The sequence below is a fragment of the Cryptomeria japonica genome, chromosome 6 (assembly GCF_030272615.1).
Source record: "Cryptomeria japonica chromosome 6, Sugi_1.0, whole genome shotgun sequence".
Lineage (NCBI taxonomy): Eukaryota > Viridiplantae > Streptophyta > Pinopsida > Cupressales > Cupressaceae > Cryptomeria > Cryptomeria japonica.
The window spans coordinates 102,546,583-102,559,904 of record NC_081410.1 but is presented as its reverse complement, the minus strand read 5'-3'; the positions used below and the strand labels follow the sequence as shown (position 1 = coordinate 102,559,904).

The 13,322-nt window shown below is 36.7% G+C and overlaps 1 protein-coding gene across 6 annotated transcripts in view; it reads right to left on the bottom strand.

Moving 5' to 3' along the window:
• LOC131050126 (histone-lysine N-methyltransferase ASHH2) overlaps positions 1-13,322 on the bottom strand; it is a 123,152-nt gene that overhangs the window by 16,071 nt on the left and 93,759 nt on the right. For 4 of the 6 annotated variants that reach the window (XR_009106851.2, XR_009106852.2, XM_057984286.2 and 1 more), the window contains exons 15-17: positions 10,244-10,323; positions 6,266-6,311; positions 3,937-5,999 (exon numbers count right to left, since the gene is read on the bottom strand). Coding sequence is in view for 4 of the 6 variants with exons in the window: in XM_057984286.2 (XP_057840269.1) it covers positions 3,984-5,999; positions 6,266-6,311; positions 10,244-10,323 (2,142 nt within the window). In the remaining 2 variants the exon portion in view is untranslated. Of the gene's footprint in view, positions 1-3,554; positions 6,000-6,265; positions 6,312-10,243; positions 10,324-13,322 lie in introns of those variants that run through there. The other 2 variants (XM_057984287.2, XM_057984283.2) reach the window with 2 other exon arrangements.

Genomic DNA, 13,322 nt, shown 5'->3' with positions numbered 1-13,322 from the left:
AAGACTTGATATAATTCGAGCTATAACCGGAGGTTTTCTTTCTGGTTCTTTCCTGCCGGTATGCTCTTCAAACCAGATTTTGTACAATTATATTATATTAATATGTATTAGTGGTTCGCCACTTTTGCCCCCCCCCAAAAAAGGCTCAAAGACACTATAATCCAGACCCGACTACTAACTCAAGGAATATACAATGGCTAATGTCTACTACCTGCTTGACTAGGCATTTCAAGAAGACAAAAAATGAAAGCTTGATTATAGGGTAAGCCACCACACGTGGCTCAAAATTTGTGAAAATTTCTCTAGCTCCAACTACATGACAAAGTTCTGACGGCAAAAAGTCTAAAAGAAAAAGGAATACAAGGTCCAACTATTTGTCCCAGTTGTAGGAATGCAAAAGGGAAAAGTATGGTAAACGCTTTCCAAGTCACTCAAATCAATATAGATTAGAAAACTATCACAAGGAACTGGTCCAAAATTAACTTGGGCATGCCCATGACTTAAAAAATGCATAATATCACTCCAAGCTTTCTCATTTGAAACATTTGTAAAGAAACAAAGGCAAATGTTTTTCATAGGGAACTCCTAGAACCAGCAAGCAATCATCAGAATTATATAGAGCATCATCATGTGTACAGCTCTAGCTTAGTCACAGGAGAAAGTAGATTCAATTTACTGAACATAATGCACCTCTAGGTTGCTAATAAATAGAATGTTCCCTTCGATTACACCCAACCAATTTCAAATTTTATGAGAAAACGACAGATGAAACCCACCTTGAGATGGCCAATACAAATTAAATTTTGATGGGCCAACATAACATAACCCGAATTAAGCTGCAATTGGAAGCATAATTCACAACTAAACTTGTACAAAGCCCTCCTCAGTTAATAAAGGAGACTTGGCAATAATAATCCCAAAGGTGCTTCAACAAAAAATTAGTCACAAGGATGAACCTCCATTTAAAGCTAATAAAACTAAATGGAAGTTATATGTTCTTCTATGAAATATAGCAGACTTGATAAGATCTAGCTCTATCATTGAATTCCAAAGCAAAGAAAAGGCACTATACAAAATCACCGACCAAATATCAAAACTAAGCCTTCAACAAAGGACCCACACTCCTAATATCTTTTGTTTGAGAGAAACCCTACTACTAGCCAAGATGCAACACCAAGTGCAATAGGAGCAAAGGTACCATAAAGCCAACAAACAAGGACAACAATCTCAACAGACAACACTCTGAGTTGTTCCAAACAAAGATTGATAGAAGAATTTTGAAGTTAAAAAAAGGTAATAAGAAAAAATAAAATAAATTAAAAAATTATAGCACATCCCAAACTCCCTGCTACCCTTGCCAACCCTACTCCTTTCCTTCTTCTTGCTCCATCCAGCTGCTTTATCCTTTTCCCGGGATTTTATTATTCTAGCTTCCCCCTTAACCCCTCATGTCCCTACATCCCACTAGATTTACTACCCCAAGTATGCAATGTATTGCACATCCCCTTTCCATTGAAGGGCACACAGTTCCCCTTCCCCCAAGATGTGTATCTCAAAATACAACCACCCTAAAACTCCCTTCACACTTTGCTTCCTCTCATACATATGGATGCACCCATCGGTGCTGAAAGAGGACATCAAACTACCAGATGCAATTGGCAGGATGAATAGGTGCAGGTCAATACTAGAATTGACATGTCTCAAACCATGGAATTGATTGCCAATTTTTAGAACAATGGCTCCACACTCAAGACAAGACAAGTACAGTACCAAACCTGATCCAAAAGCTATGTTAAAATTAAGTCAGCAAACAAACACTCCTCTTGTAAACTCAAACTCATAGTACTCTTTTCACTCAAATTTGTACCACTCTGTTCATCTAAATCCCACCATTCACCTACTTCTGACAGCTGCAATAACATCCCATCGTGATGACACATCCACCTATCAGCCTAACTTCATAGTCAATCAGCAAACAAGTCAGAAGTGCTTATTTAAGCATTTTACTCTAGTTCAACTTAATCCTTGTAAGGAGAAAATGCACAGCAGAGGATAAAATTTCACAAAATCAGAAAAAGATTTCATTTAATCCTCAAGTCTTAGGAGAAAGAAAATAGAAATGCAAACTCCCTACCTAGTACCCCACATCCACAGAAAATATGTACTCTAGGAAAGCCAAACCTAAGACAATGCTCAAGTGGGCCATACACAAGCAAAAGCAAGATGAAAAGGTCGATGAGCTACTAAATAATGTCTAAAAAAGAATAAGGAAAACCCACCATCCTCATAGAAGATGATTAGTTGACCCCATTTCCAGCTTCAGCAAATCAACCACTTGCCCCACCTGCCAACCCGCCTCAACTCCCATTGTCTCCTTTTTAACCACCTTCAACCAAACCTAACTCAATGCCTCCACCAAGCTTTATCCTAAGTAACCACATCAAAATGAAATCCCTGAAGGATCTAGCCTACCTAGTCCAAACAAACCTCAACCCTTCAATCGGCACTCAAAAACCCCCCACCATGCCCTAGGCCCAGTCTTGCAGCAAAATGTCAGCAATCTCACTTATTTCATGACCAGTAAACCCCCAAACCCTCATCCGAGAGGCATAGGTTGTACATCATATACCATTGATAGCAGCATAAGGTTCCTGAATGAGACCCTCAGAGCATATGGAAACCCAACCATAATCTCAACAAGTTAATGACCTCCTTAGAAAAGGGCATCATCTTTCTAAGAATTGTTTTTCAACAGCAAACCAGTTGCATTGATCTGCTGGAAAATACAGTAAATGAGGAGATGGCAACCAATACCCCTACTACCCACCAGTAAACGTCGAGTTGTTCAAGAATAGTACATAGTTGGAGCTAGGGTCAGAGAATTTCTATAAGGCATATCCCAAGACAGGGACACCACAAGTGGAAGGTGGCCAAAAAGACCACCAACGAAGTTCCTGGCTCAAAGGAATGATGTTGTGTTCCTTTGCTGAAGACTATATGGTTTACACATTTTGGAATGTTGGGTGACCCTTTTGAAATAAATCTCATGCAATACTTGAGTCAAACTGCTCTATGAATATTTAATATAGTTTTTAGTTTCACTGATAACTGGTATAGTTTTAAATATTTATCTTTGCAGTCATTTTTTCTGTAAGGTGCTCTTTAATATGTTAAGGCTGCACCCTAGATTGAGTTTTTAACAATATTTGTGAACCTTACATTTTTTATTTAATATATTTGATTCTTTCTCCAAAAACAAAAAAGAAACTATACCACATGCAATGACTTATAGGTCCTAGTTACCATCGTAGGCTTCCATAACATCTACAGATTAGTATAGGTTCACAGACGCAAAATACAAAAATATCCAAAATTGAAACTCTGAGATGCATGTAATAATCTTGATAACTTAACTACTGACACAAGGAAACCCTACTCAAGCTCCAAATGACTGCCAACAACCCACTGCAGATAAAGGTGTATGTATTTATACCAATGTTCTTTAACCCTAACCATAAACAATTTGGCAGAAATTACAAATAGTGCACGCACGATTGGAGATATTTAAACATTTGTGTCAACATTAACAGGCTATCTTCAGATATACATCCTGTATGAGGTGCATCGAAGACATGCCTGGACATGCATATAAATGCTTCATTGAAATGATTCAGATGTTACAAAATCACTTTCAATTATTCTTTAAAAAAAAATTCTCCATGAATGTCACTTGAAAAATCACAATATACTGCAGCTCATCTAATATTACAATTTCCCTCCCTTTCCAGCACTGCCCAGCTATAACCTCCTCTTTCTTCTCCCACTCACCCACTTTACCCTTGAGAAAAAAAAATAATCTAAATCTTAGAAAAGAGAAGCAACTAAATCTTGAAGTTCAGATAAACAAACAAATCCTATAACCATAGTTATACCCACCATTTTATAGCACCATGTTTTAACAATTAACTGCAGAAGAAGTGATTTTATTTATGCCAGTTTTCCAGCACTGCAGGATGACTTCTATCCAAAGGAGATGCACATTCTTTCCGGACTGAGTTAAAATCTTTATCTATGCTTTCATGTTCAGCGCCACCTTGAGAGCTGCTATATTTTGTATGCCCAAGCACCTCATTTGCACAGGATTCAGATTGAATTTCAGCTGCATTCATGCTTGTAGACACACCTTCGTAAGAACTAAAACTTGAGTCCATATTAGTCTTAAGAACATCATCCTGTTCCTTTGGAACTTCTATAGCTTCTTTAAGTTGTCCATCACAAACGAGGCTCTGTGCATTGTTGACAGTTCTGCATTCTTCAATTTTAATATCAGATTTCATGGAAAAATCATTTTGCTTAGGTCCACCCATACAGCAAGATCTTGGAGAAAATTGTTCAGCTTTTGGAGAATACATTTTGTTTGAAGAGGGATGAATCTTGTCCACGCATGGTGGACTAGAACATGAATCACGTTGCAGAGATACATGACTGACCGTATCACCATCGACTGGCAATGACATTTGACTAGAGCATGCTTTGGCTGCCAGTTCACTGCCATGTCTTGAAAAATGTGTATTAGCAGAATCATGCACCATCAGATTGGAGATACCTTTTTCACTTTTTCTTGGAATTGCTTGTCTATCCTTGTTATACAACAAACTAGTCCTCCCTTTGAAAAAATCAGAAGTTTTCTTTCTTCCATTCACTGAACCAAAAGGAGGCAAAGCACGAGTAGAGTTAGAACTTTCTGACAAACGTGGCGGTGAAAGCCCTGGCACAGGGGGCTCAGGTTCAAGTGTATCTTGGTCCAAAACATCTGGTTCACTCTTCTTGGAATGACATAAAAATCCCTGCCGATGTATTTGATTGTCTGGTGCCTGAGATATATGGTGGAATGGAAGTGGCCTAAGTCCAGAATGAACACCAAATGGAGCACCTATTGGTACAGCTGATGTACGTGGATCAGGAGGAAATCCAGGAAGAGAAACCGAACATCCAGAACTATGAAATGGCCGCACTATATTTGTTGTTTGTTGCATTGAGAAATGCTCACATGGGATACGGCAAGGAGTGGTGCTCATTATTCCTCCAAAATCTCTTGGTTGCATACCTCGAGCTGCTGATGTATCAACTGACTTGCAGACAGGCAAGCCATGAAGCTTCTGAAAGAGTTCTAAAGGTATACCATATGCCACTGGCATATGCGGAGAAAAAATCTGTGTTAATCCATTTCCAACAACACTTTCTTGCGGTACAAATGGAATAATTCCTACAGGGGATGGTCCTGGCTGCATGATTATATTTTGGTTTGAATTTACTATTGCTGCTGTGCTGACTTGTACTTGAACTCCATTCTGCAGTTCATTTTTCTTGTCCAATGTATGTGTGCCACCTGCAAGGCTTGGTCTACTCTCATGAGACCCTGTTTCATGACAAAACGTATTTCTATGAGATGAAGGATACCTTGGAGGCCATCTGTCATTTTTGTTACAGAATTTTCTCCTTGGACCTTGGGGCCACTGTCTTTCCTCTGAAACATTAACAGGAGGAAAGCTCTTTTGTTCCTGTACACATGAAAAATCTCCAGAAATTTGATCTTTTGATGGTGAATCTGACCACTGTTTCTCAGATCCGAGGGACTGTCTTGAGTCACCCAGATTACATTTATTTTCACCATTTCTAGAGTAGATCTGCTCATTTGAATTCCATTCATTGACAGGCTCAAATATTATTCCCTTTTCTTTCTCTTCTGTTACTTTGGCAGTTTCTTTCTCTTCCATGAGTTGCCCACAATCTGCAATTGTACAATCTTCATGTTTTCCTGACAGGTTGGATTTGTTTGTAAAAGGCGCCTTCGAATTTGAAGGAAGATTTTCCTTTCTCCAGGTTTGATTGTTGGCTTTAACAAGTGAAGATCCACGGGGTGATTGCTTTACCTCAAACGATTTTCGAATGGGTGAAATACGCCAAGTCTCTATAATTTGACGAGCAAGTTTTTGCACCTGTGATACAAAAGCACATACACAGTCAGTTCACATGTACTGCCAAACTTGAGCCTTGTGACGATCTGACCACAAATGCAAATCCCATAATTTGCCTTCTGAATAAGTTATCATGCATCTGGTCACAAAAAGAACTGAAAGAATACACCTGAAATTTTATGTAATCTACTAAAAAGCATGTTAATAAATAGAAATTACAATATCTATTAAAACAAATGCTTGTTGAAAAACAGTTGAATAAATTATTAGTGGAACAGACATGTTACCTCTGGGTTTTCGTGACGTGTGAGCTTCCAAATGGACTCTTCAAAGCTGCAAAACCCACCAAAAACCAATCACGCTATGTACCTATCATAAGTGTCTAGATTCTACAGTCTCTAGGTAAAAAATGAAAAAAAAAAACTTGACATTCCAACTTTATGACAAAGGATTATGACAAGATGAAATTGTATGTGTAGTACCATGTCATGTATAAAGACCTAAAGTCTTGAGAGAAGTGGCATGTTATCTTAGACTCTCTTTTGAGGAAACCACTCTCATAATATTTTTTCATGATACTTCCCTCATGTTATTATCTACTTTATACCATGATCACTCGACACATAAGTTAAATTGTCTGAAAAATACAGAATAATTGCCACAAAGATCATTACATAGGATTATAACAAAAGAGACCTTAACATCAGTGTGTGATAGAGATTGATCTATTTAAATTTTATTATCTTTTGTTTTTGGAAAAACATAAAACATATATTTACATTAAACTATAGAGGTTACAAGGGGATCGCCTTTAAGAAAATGGGCGATACTAGAAACAGAGAGAAATACAGAATAATTGCCGCAAAGACCATTACATGGGACTATAACAAAAGGTGTTCTGTATATGTGAGTTAGAGTTATGTACAGAGACAATTTGAACTTGACTGTAGCATATAGTAGTTTTCTGAGATAATTATGCAACTGGACTTTTGCCTTGTGTTATGATTTTGCCTGTTGTTGCAATGGCAAACAAAAAACTCTCAGAAAGGTCAGGCCCTTGCAAATAAACCCCTTAAGCAACCAGCCAAATGTACATCTACATAAAGACAAAAACATAAGATTGAAGACCAGCGTCAAAGCTTGTTGACCTAAAATCACTCTGCTCCCAGATAAGGATCAGAAGGTTCACAAGAATATGAAATCTTTGGATCTTGTTTAATCATACAAACCCAGTGGTTTCTAAGACTCTCCCCATTCCTATTCACTGCCCAAGATCCCTTGATACTCATACTCACCATTCTGTTTTGAAAATTCCCTGACCATCACCCAATTCAAACCGTAATGGGTTACAGGCTCTCTAAAAGGGCCAGAGTGACTGAATGTCAGGTATTGTATCCAAGATGAATTAGAATCTGCACTGAAGGGCGCTATTGCTATCAAAGAGCATTTCAAAACTTCTATGTTTCATCCTAAGTCTCTCACTGCTTACTTGTCTTCAGATGCCCCACCCAGAGCGAATATAAGAGGTACTAAAGGTTACTCAGGAAATTTCTGCCATTAAATCTGAACTTGATAGCATCAAAGAAATGAGCATTGAGCAACAGGTTCAACTCTAGACTCTAAATGCAAAGGGAATGATAAAGAGAGAGCTATTGATTCTGTCCCTCAGCTTCTGAATCCAGTTGCTGATTTAGATAAGTTCAAAACAGATGTACCAAATTCAGTGAAATAGTTATTCAGAAGCATATATGATAGATGCAAATGTTCAACTCGTGTCATTCAGACTTCTCATAGCCTTCAACAGAATAATTGTCAATCTGTTTAATGAAGATGAGGTTAGGATGAAGACCCATCACTAATGGCAGCCAAAGCACAGATATTGTTGATAGAGACAAATATGCTGAGCGCAAGACAGCTTCACTTCCAACCAAAGGATCCTGGGTCACAGCGACTTCTTAGTCTTGTTTATTCTTTTCTGCTGGCCGTCTTATAGTACTGTAACTTTTTGACAAGGAGGTAGGCCTCAAATGTTCAATGTTTTCAGTCTAATCAGTTAGGTGCTCTTTCTAGAAATTACCTTGGATACACAGATGATAGTCAATTTATTCTGAAAAAACTATGTTACACATTGTCATTTCTAGACAGAGATTTGAAGACAAGCAAATAACAAAGCTACTTAGATTATCCTTTGAATCTGGATTCAGAGTGTTGTGTCCTAGTTAACGACCTTAAGAATTATGTTTTGTTAGATATATTATTTCTTCTTTAGTTGTAACATATGAAATAATGCCGTTCCCCGTTTTTTGAAAAGACCAACCAGATCAAGAATGCTCCCAATCCAACTCTGTGTCTAGTCACATTTGTAAAATAATATATATGATACAATAGTAATACCAAGAACGGAAACGCAACCAAACAGTCCCATTCTTTAAATTCTCATATTATTTCATATTTTCATAAGCACCATATTTAAAATTTTCAGGTGAAATAAGAATGGCTCCTAAATTTAAAGTTCCTTTCTTACCATTAGCAAGAACTCGTTTTATTTACTTATCATAGGGTATTTTACTATTTTAGCAACTGCTTTAATGATATCAAGAAGCATGGACTGTGGAAATTCAAAGTCCATAGGTTTTTTTTGCCAAATGACAATTGGTACATACAATACACCCAGTCACTTCTTGAAGATTTTCATAGCCTTGCTTTGCAAAATGGGATATGGATTTACAACAGATGTCTAAGTCATTATGTCTGTCAATATTAAGACAGAAATTGATTGAGATATCCACTTTTTCACCCAGGCATCATAATTGTTCTGGTTTGCAAGGATAATTTTTTGTTAAAATTCATTTATTGACAGTAAATGGTAGTAGGTAACTATCATAGCTGCCTGCCTGCTTTTCTGCTTCTATATTATAATTAAATCTAAAGCTAAAATAAGAAGTATCACACTAAAAAATGTTAAAAAAGGGGGGAAGAGGTAAAAGGGGGATAAACCCATTCGTTATCCATTCATCAAGTGATAAATTACTGCAAGTGAAGGAGGAGATGTATGATTCAAACGACAGAAGATCCAATATTTGATTATTATGTCTAAAATGACTGGAAAAGTTGAAACAATTCATTTGTTATGGGCAAATCCATAATTTGCAAAAAATGAACCGATCATTAGTTCCCAACCATGGGGTGAATTAAATCCACTACATAGTTCAGTTGCCAAATGAATAGAAAAAGCTTTTATTGTATCACTGAGGCTGAGAGGACTTCTAGGATCCAAGAATTTAAAATATCAAGTTTCTTCTACCTAGAAATTAGAATGAAACAGAAACTTAGAAGAACAAAACCAATTAGATTTGCTAATAAATGTGAGATTATTTAGACATGTATTTGACCAAGTGAGTCATTTTTTTGCATCTCTAAACGAAGATCTTGAAAATGCATTTCCGACTAATCTTCCACAGTTATTTCTAACAGGAATAGTTCTATTTTCTAAAAATTTCCTATTGCATTTTCTTCTAATCTTCCACAGTTATTTCTAACAGGAACAGTTCTATTTTCTAAAAATTTCCTATTGCATTTTCTTCTTGTGAATAATCGAAAAAAAAATGATTGACTAGTATCCCACCAATTTGTAACCCAACATTCCAAACCATTTTGTAATTAAATTGAAATTCCCCAAGGCAATACTATTAAGAGAAGCTAATGCTTTATATTTGGCGACTTCCAACTCGTGAATTGCTAATGAACTCAATTGGCTCATTAGCTCTGTCCAAAATCTGAACAAAGTATGAATTATAGGACGAGGTATGGGATCCAGAGAATGATCTTTTGCATAATTCTTCAACATCAAGAGAAAATATCTTTGACCTGGACTAATTTGAAGTAGAGTAAAGAAAGAAGGATCAATCCTTGAAAATCGCTTTGACCTGGACTAATTTTCTATTTATTATTTTCTCACTTAATTTTTGACCCAAAGAGTCACTTCAATTCAGGTAGCAAATAGGAGATGAAATTTTGAATTTCGAGCACATAAGTGAAAAATGTGTAAAAACCATAGTCATTTACTTCATTGTATTCTTTTGAGATGTGATATCTGTGTTTATTGGACCTTTAGCCTATCTAATAGATAAAGAATGATATGGAGTGTTTGCAAACTGCCGAAGAATACTAGTATGCTTCCATAAGTAACATTTTGTCATCCATGGACATTAAGCTTAACTTTATATCATTTCATTGTTTACAAATGAAAAATTGGATAAACTAACCTTTCAACTCCTTCACGTGAAGGAATAGAACTCATCTGTTCAGAAGTGAAAATCTTCTTGGTTGCAAAAACATGCAATATCTATACAAAACAACATACGAGTTACATAGCTATTTAACTGATAAAAATGTATCATTCAACAGAATGTTGAGATGCTAAATTTAAGGTAAGAAAAGCTAAGACAGAAGCACATCCAAAATAAAACTATTTATAACAAAAAATTCTTTTAAACAAAAACTTATCTTCTGCAACACTGTAATTTCTTAAAGTTTGCTTCCAAAGAAAAACGTCAAGATCAATATCATATAAAACATTAATCCATCAAGATATGCTTCTACATAATTATACCAAAAAATTCTTTAAACTCTGGTTTCTTAAAGTTTGCTTCCAAAGAAAAACAATAATGTCCACATCATAAACAGCATTTATCTATCAACACATGCTATACCTTAGGCTAAAATCATTTATGCATCTAAAATTTACAACTAAAATCTTAGTAGATCCTACAAAAGGATATAAGCAAGTGAGAATGTTTTTTTCTGTACAAGCCATAGCACATAGTTAGAAATATGTATTAGGCTACAAGTACGAGCTGTTGATTTGTAGCTAGGTCGGATCCCTTCTATGGCCGCCCTAGTACATAAAATGCTGAGTGGCCTGTCAGCCTTAGCATTTTGACATATCACTTTATTGTGTAAACCCTATTTGGGTCCGGCCCTATTTGGGCGATGGGTGTAACTTGTATAGCTGACTGGTATATGTAATTTGTAATTAAGTGAGACTCATATTGAGTCCTACCCCAAATGAAACTTGTAATAAGCAACAATTGATGTAACTTGTGAATGGGCCTTGACCCATATTTGAAATGTAACTTGGCTCCTAAATATACAAGGCCGACCAAGGGTTATTAAGGACATAGTCACCTATATAAGCAATGTAATCTGGGCGATCAAATATACAACTCAAGCATTCATTCATTCAGCGATCTACTTCTGATTAGCAGGAAATTTCTCCTAAGTATCAGCAGTGAACTACTTCAGTTAGATCAGTGACCTATCACTTGGGCGAATCATCCAAGAATAGCGATTTTTTGGTTCAAGGCTGAGTGAATCATTCTCCAAGGTTGCAGAACTTGTCAAAGGGTTGGCATATTATCCTAGAGGTGCCGGATAGATACTCAGTGACAACGAACTGCACTTCAAGGATATTCTGATCAGATTGTCTCAGATAAGTTGTGCCCTAATTGATCTATGTCTTGAGAAGACTAAGTTGTAATGTGCTTCTGTGTTTATTCTAATCTGATCTGAGATTGTTTGCTGGGTTTTTCACCTCCAAGAGGGAGGTTTTCCCAGGGTACTGCTGTGTTGTTTTGTGCTGTTATGTGTTGTATTTTCAGTTTCAGTTATTTACTTTCAGTCTGATTACTAAAAATCAACACGAGCATGGGCATGCTTGTTTCAAAATTGAGGTACAAGGGTACAGGGTGCCTCTGAATTCCCTGCTACAAGACTTGTTGGGTACTTGGCAGACTTGCTGAGCCAAGACAGGCCAAATGAGGCTTGTAAACTCGTCTGCAAGTGTGGGAGAGTACTCAAATTCACCAAAGTCACCAGGATTTGCAAATCCCAAGGATCAAACTCGACAAATAAAAATGCCTTGAGATAAATATAAAACAAAATTATGACTTTCTTAACCCTAAAAAGGCAAAAAAAAAATGTAGTTAGAATCTGAGTACTTCTCTATGGCCTTGACACTTGCATATTCTAACATTTTTACAAGCTTAACAAATCTCCTCCCTTGAGCCCTATTCAATATTCTATCGAAGTAGTGCCTAGTTCACAATTGCCCAATCAACCGCATTACCATACAACACCCATTATGAATGCTAAGAGAGAGCAACAAACCAAACAAACACTCAAAAAGCGAATAATTCAACCCAATACTCTCCTTCAAAATCTCATCCTCTTGTCACACCAAAGAACAAATTATCGTGCTCTCAACAAAACCATCACAAAGAACCACTACCCACTTCCCAAGATTGATAATCTTTTGGACAAACTTCAAGGCACCATGTAATTCACTAAACTTAATTTAGCTTCTAGATATCATCAAGTTTGCACGAGACCCCATGATGTTTAGAAGACAACTTGTAAGACCAAGTTTGGAATAAATAAGTGGTTAGTAATACCTTTTGGCTTTATCAATGCATCTCCCACACTCGTGCATCATCAATGGTGTTTTCGACCCTATCTTGGCGAATTTGTTGTCAACTACCTTGATATCTTGTTCTACGGCAAGTCAAAGGATGAACACTCAGTCAATGTGTGCAAACAAGGCTCAAGCTAAGTCAATTATGTTGAAACTTTACCTTTTATATCCTTTTATCTCAATATCCTAACCACACTACTCAACTCAATACTCTCCAAGTTTGGAATAAATAAGTGGTTAGTAATACCTTTTGGCTTTATCAATGCATCTCCCACACTCATGTGCATCATCAATGGTGTTTTTGACTCCATCTTGGCAAGTTTGTTGTCAACTACCTTGATGACATCTTGTTCTACAGCAAGACAATGGATGAACACTCAGTCAATGTGCAAACAAGGCTCAAGCTAAGTCTATTATGTTCAAACTTTACCTTTTATATCCTTTTATCTCAGCATCCTAACCACACTAGTAAGTGATAATCGACCGGTTTGTCCTTCCCTATGCTTTCAAATTCTCATGCTTTTGTTATTCACCTCTTTTATTATGATAATTGATTGTTTCCAAGCCTAATAGTTGACTCCTACCCTGAACTCCACCAGCTCATCAGCAATCTACTTGGAAAACAAATAATGGCTTTAGGCTTATGAGAAATGATGGTTAAAACACTAGGCTGATGGGTCAAATCATTACACTCCAATCAATGAAGATGAATAGAGAAGACAATAGGGTTGAAATTTTTTGTTAGAATCCCAGTTTTTTACTCACAATAGCACTCAGACACATTAGAAAAGAACTATACCTATGATGTTGATCAAGCTCTAGGATAAGCAAATTCTAGAATTGCAAATACCCTGTTAGATAACTGAACTGCC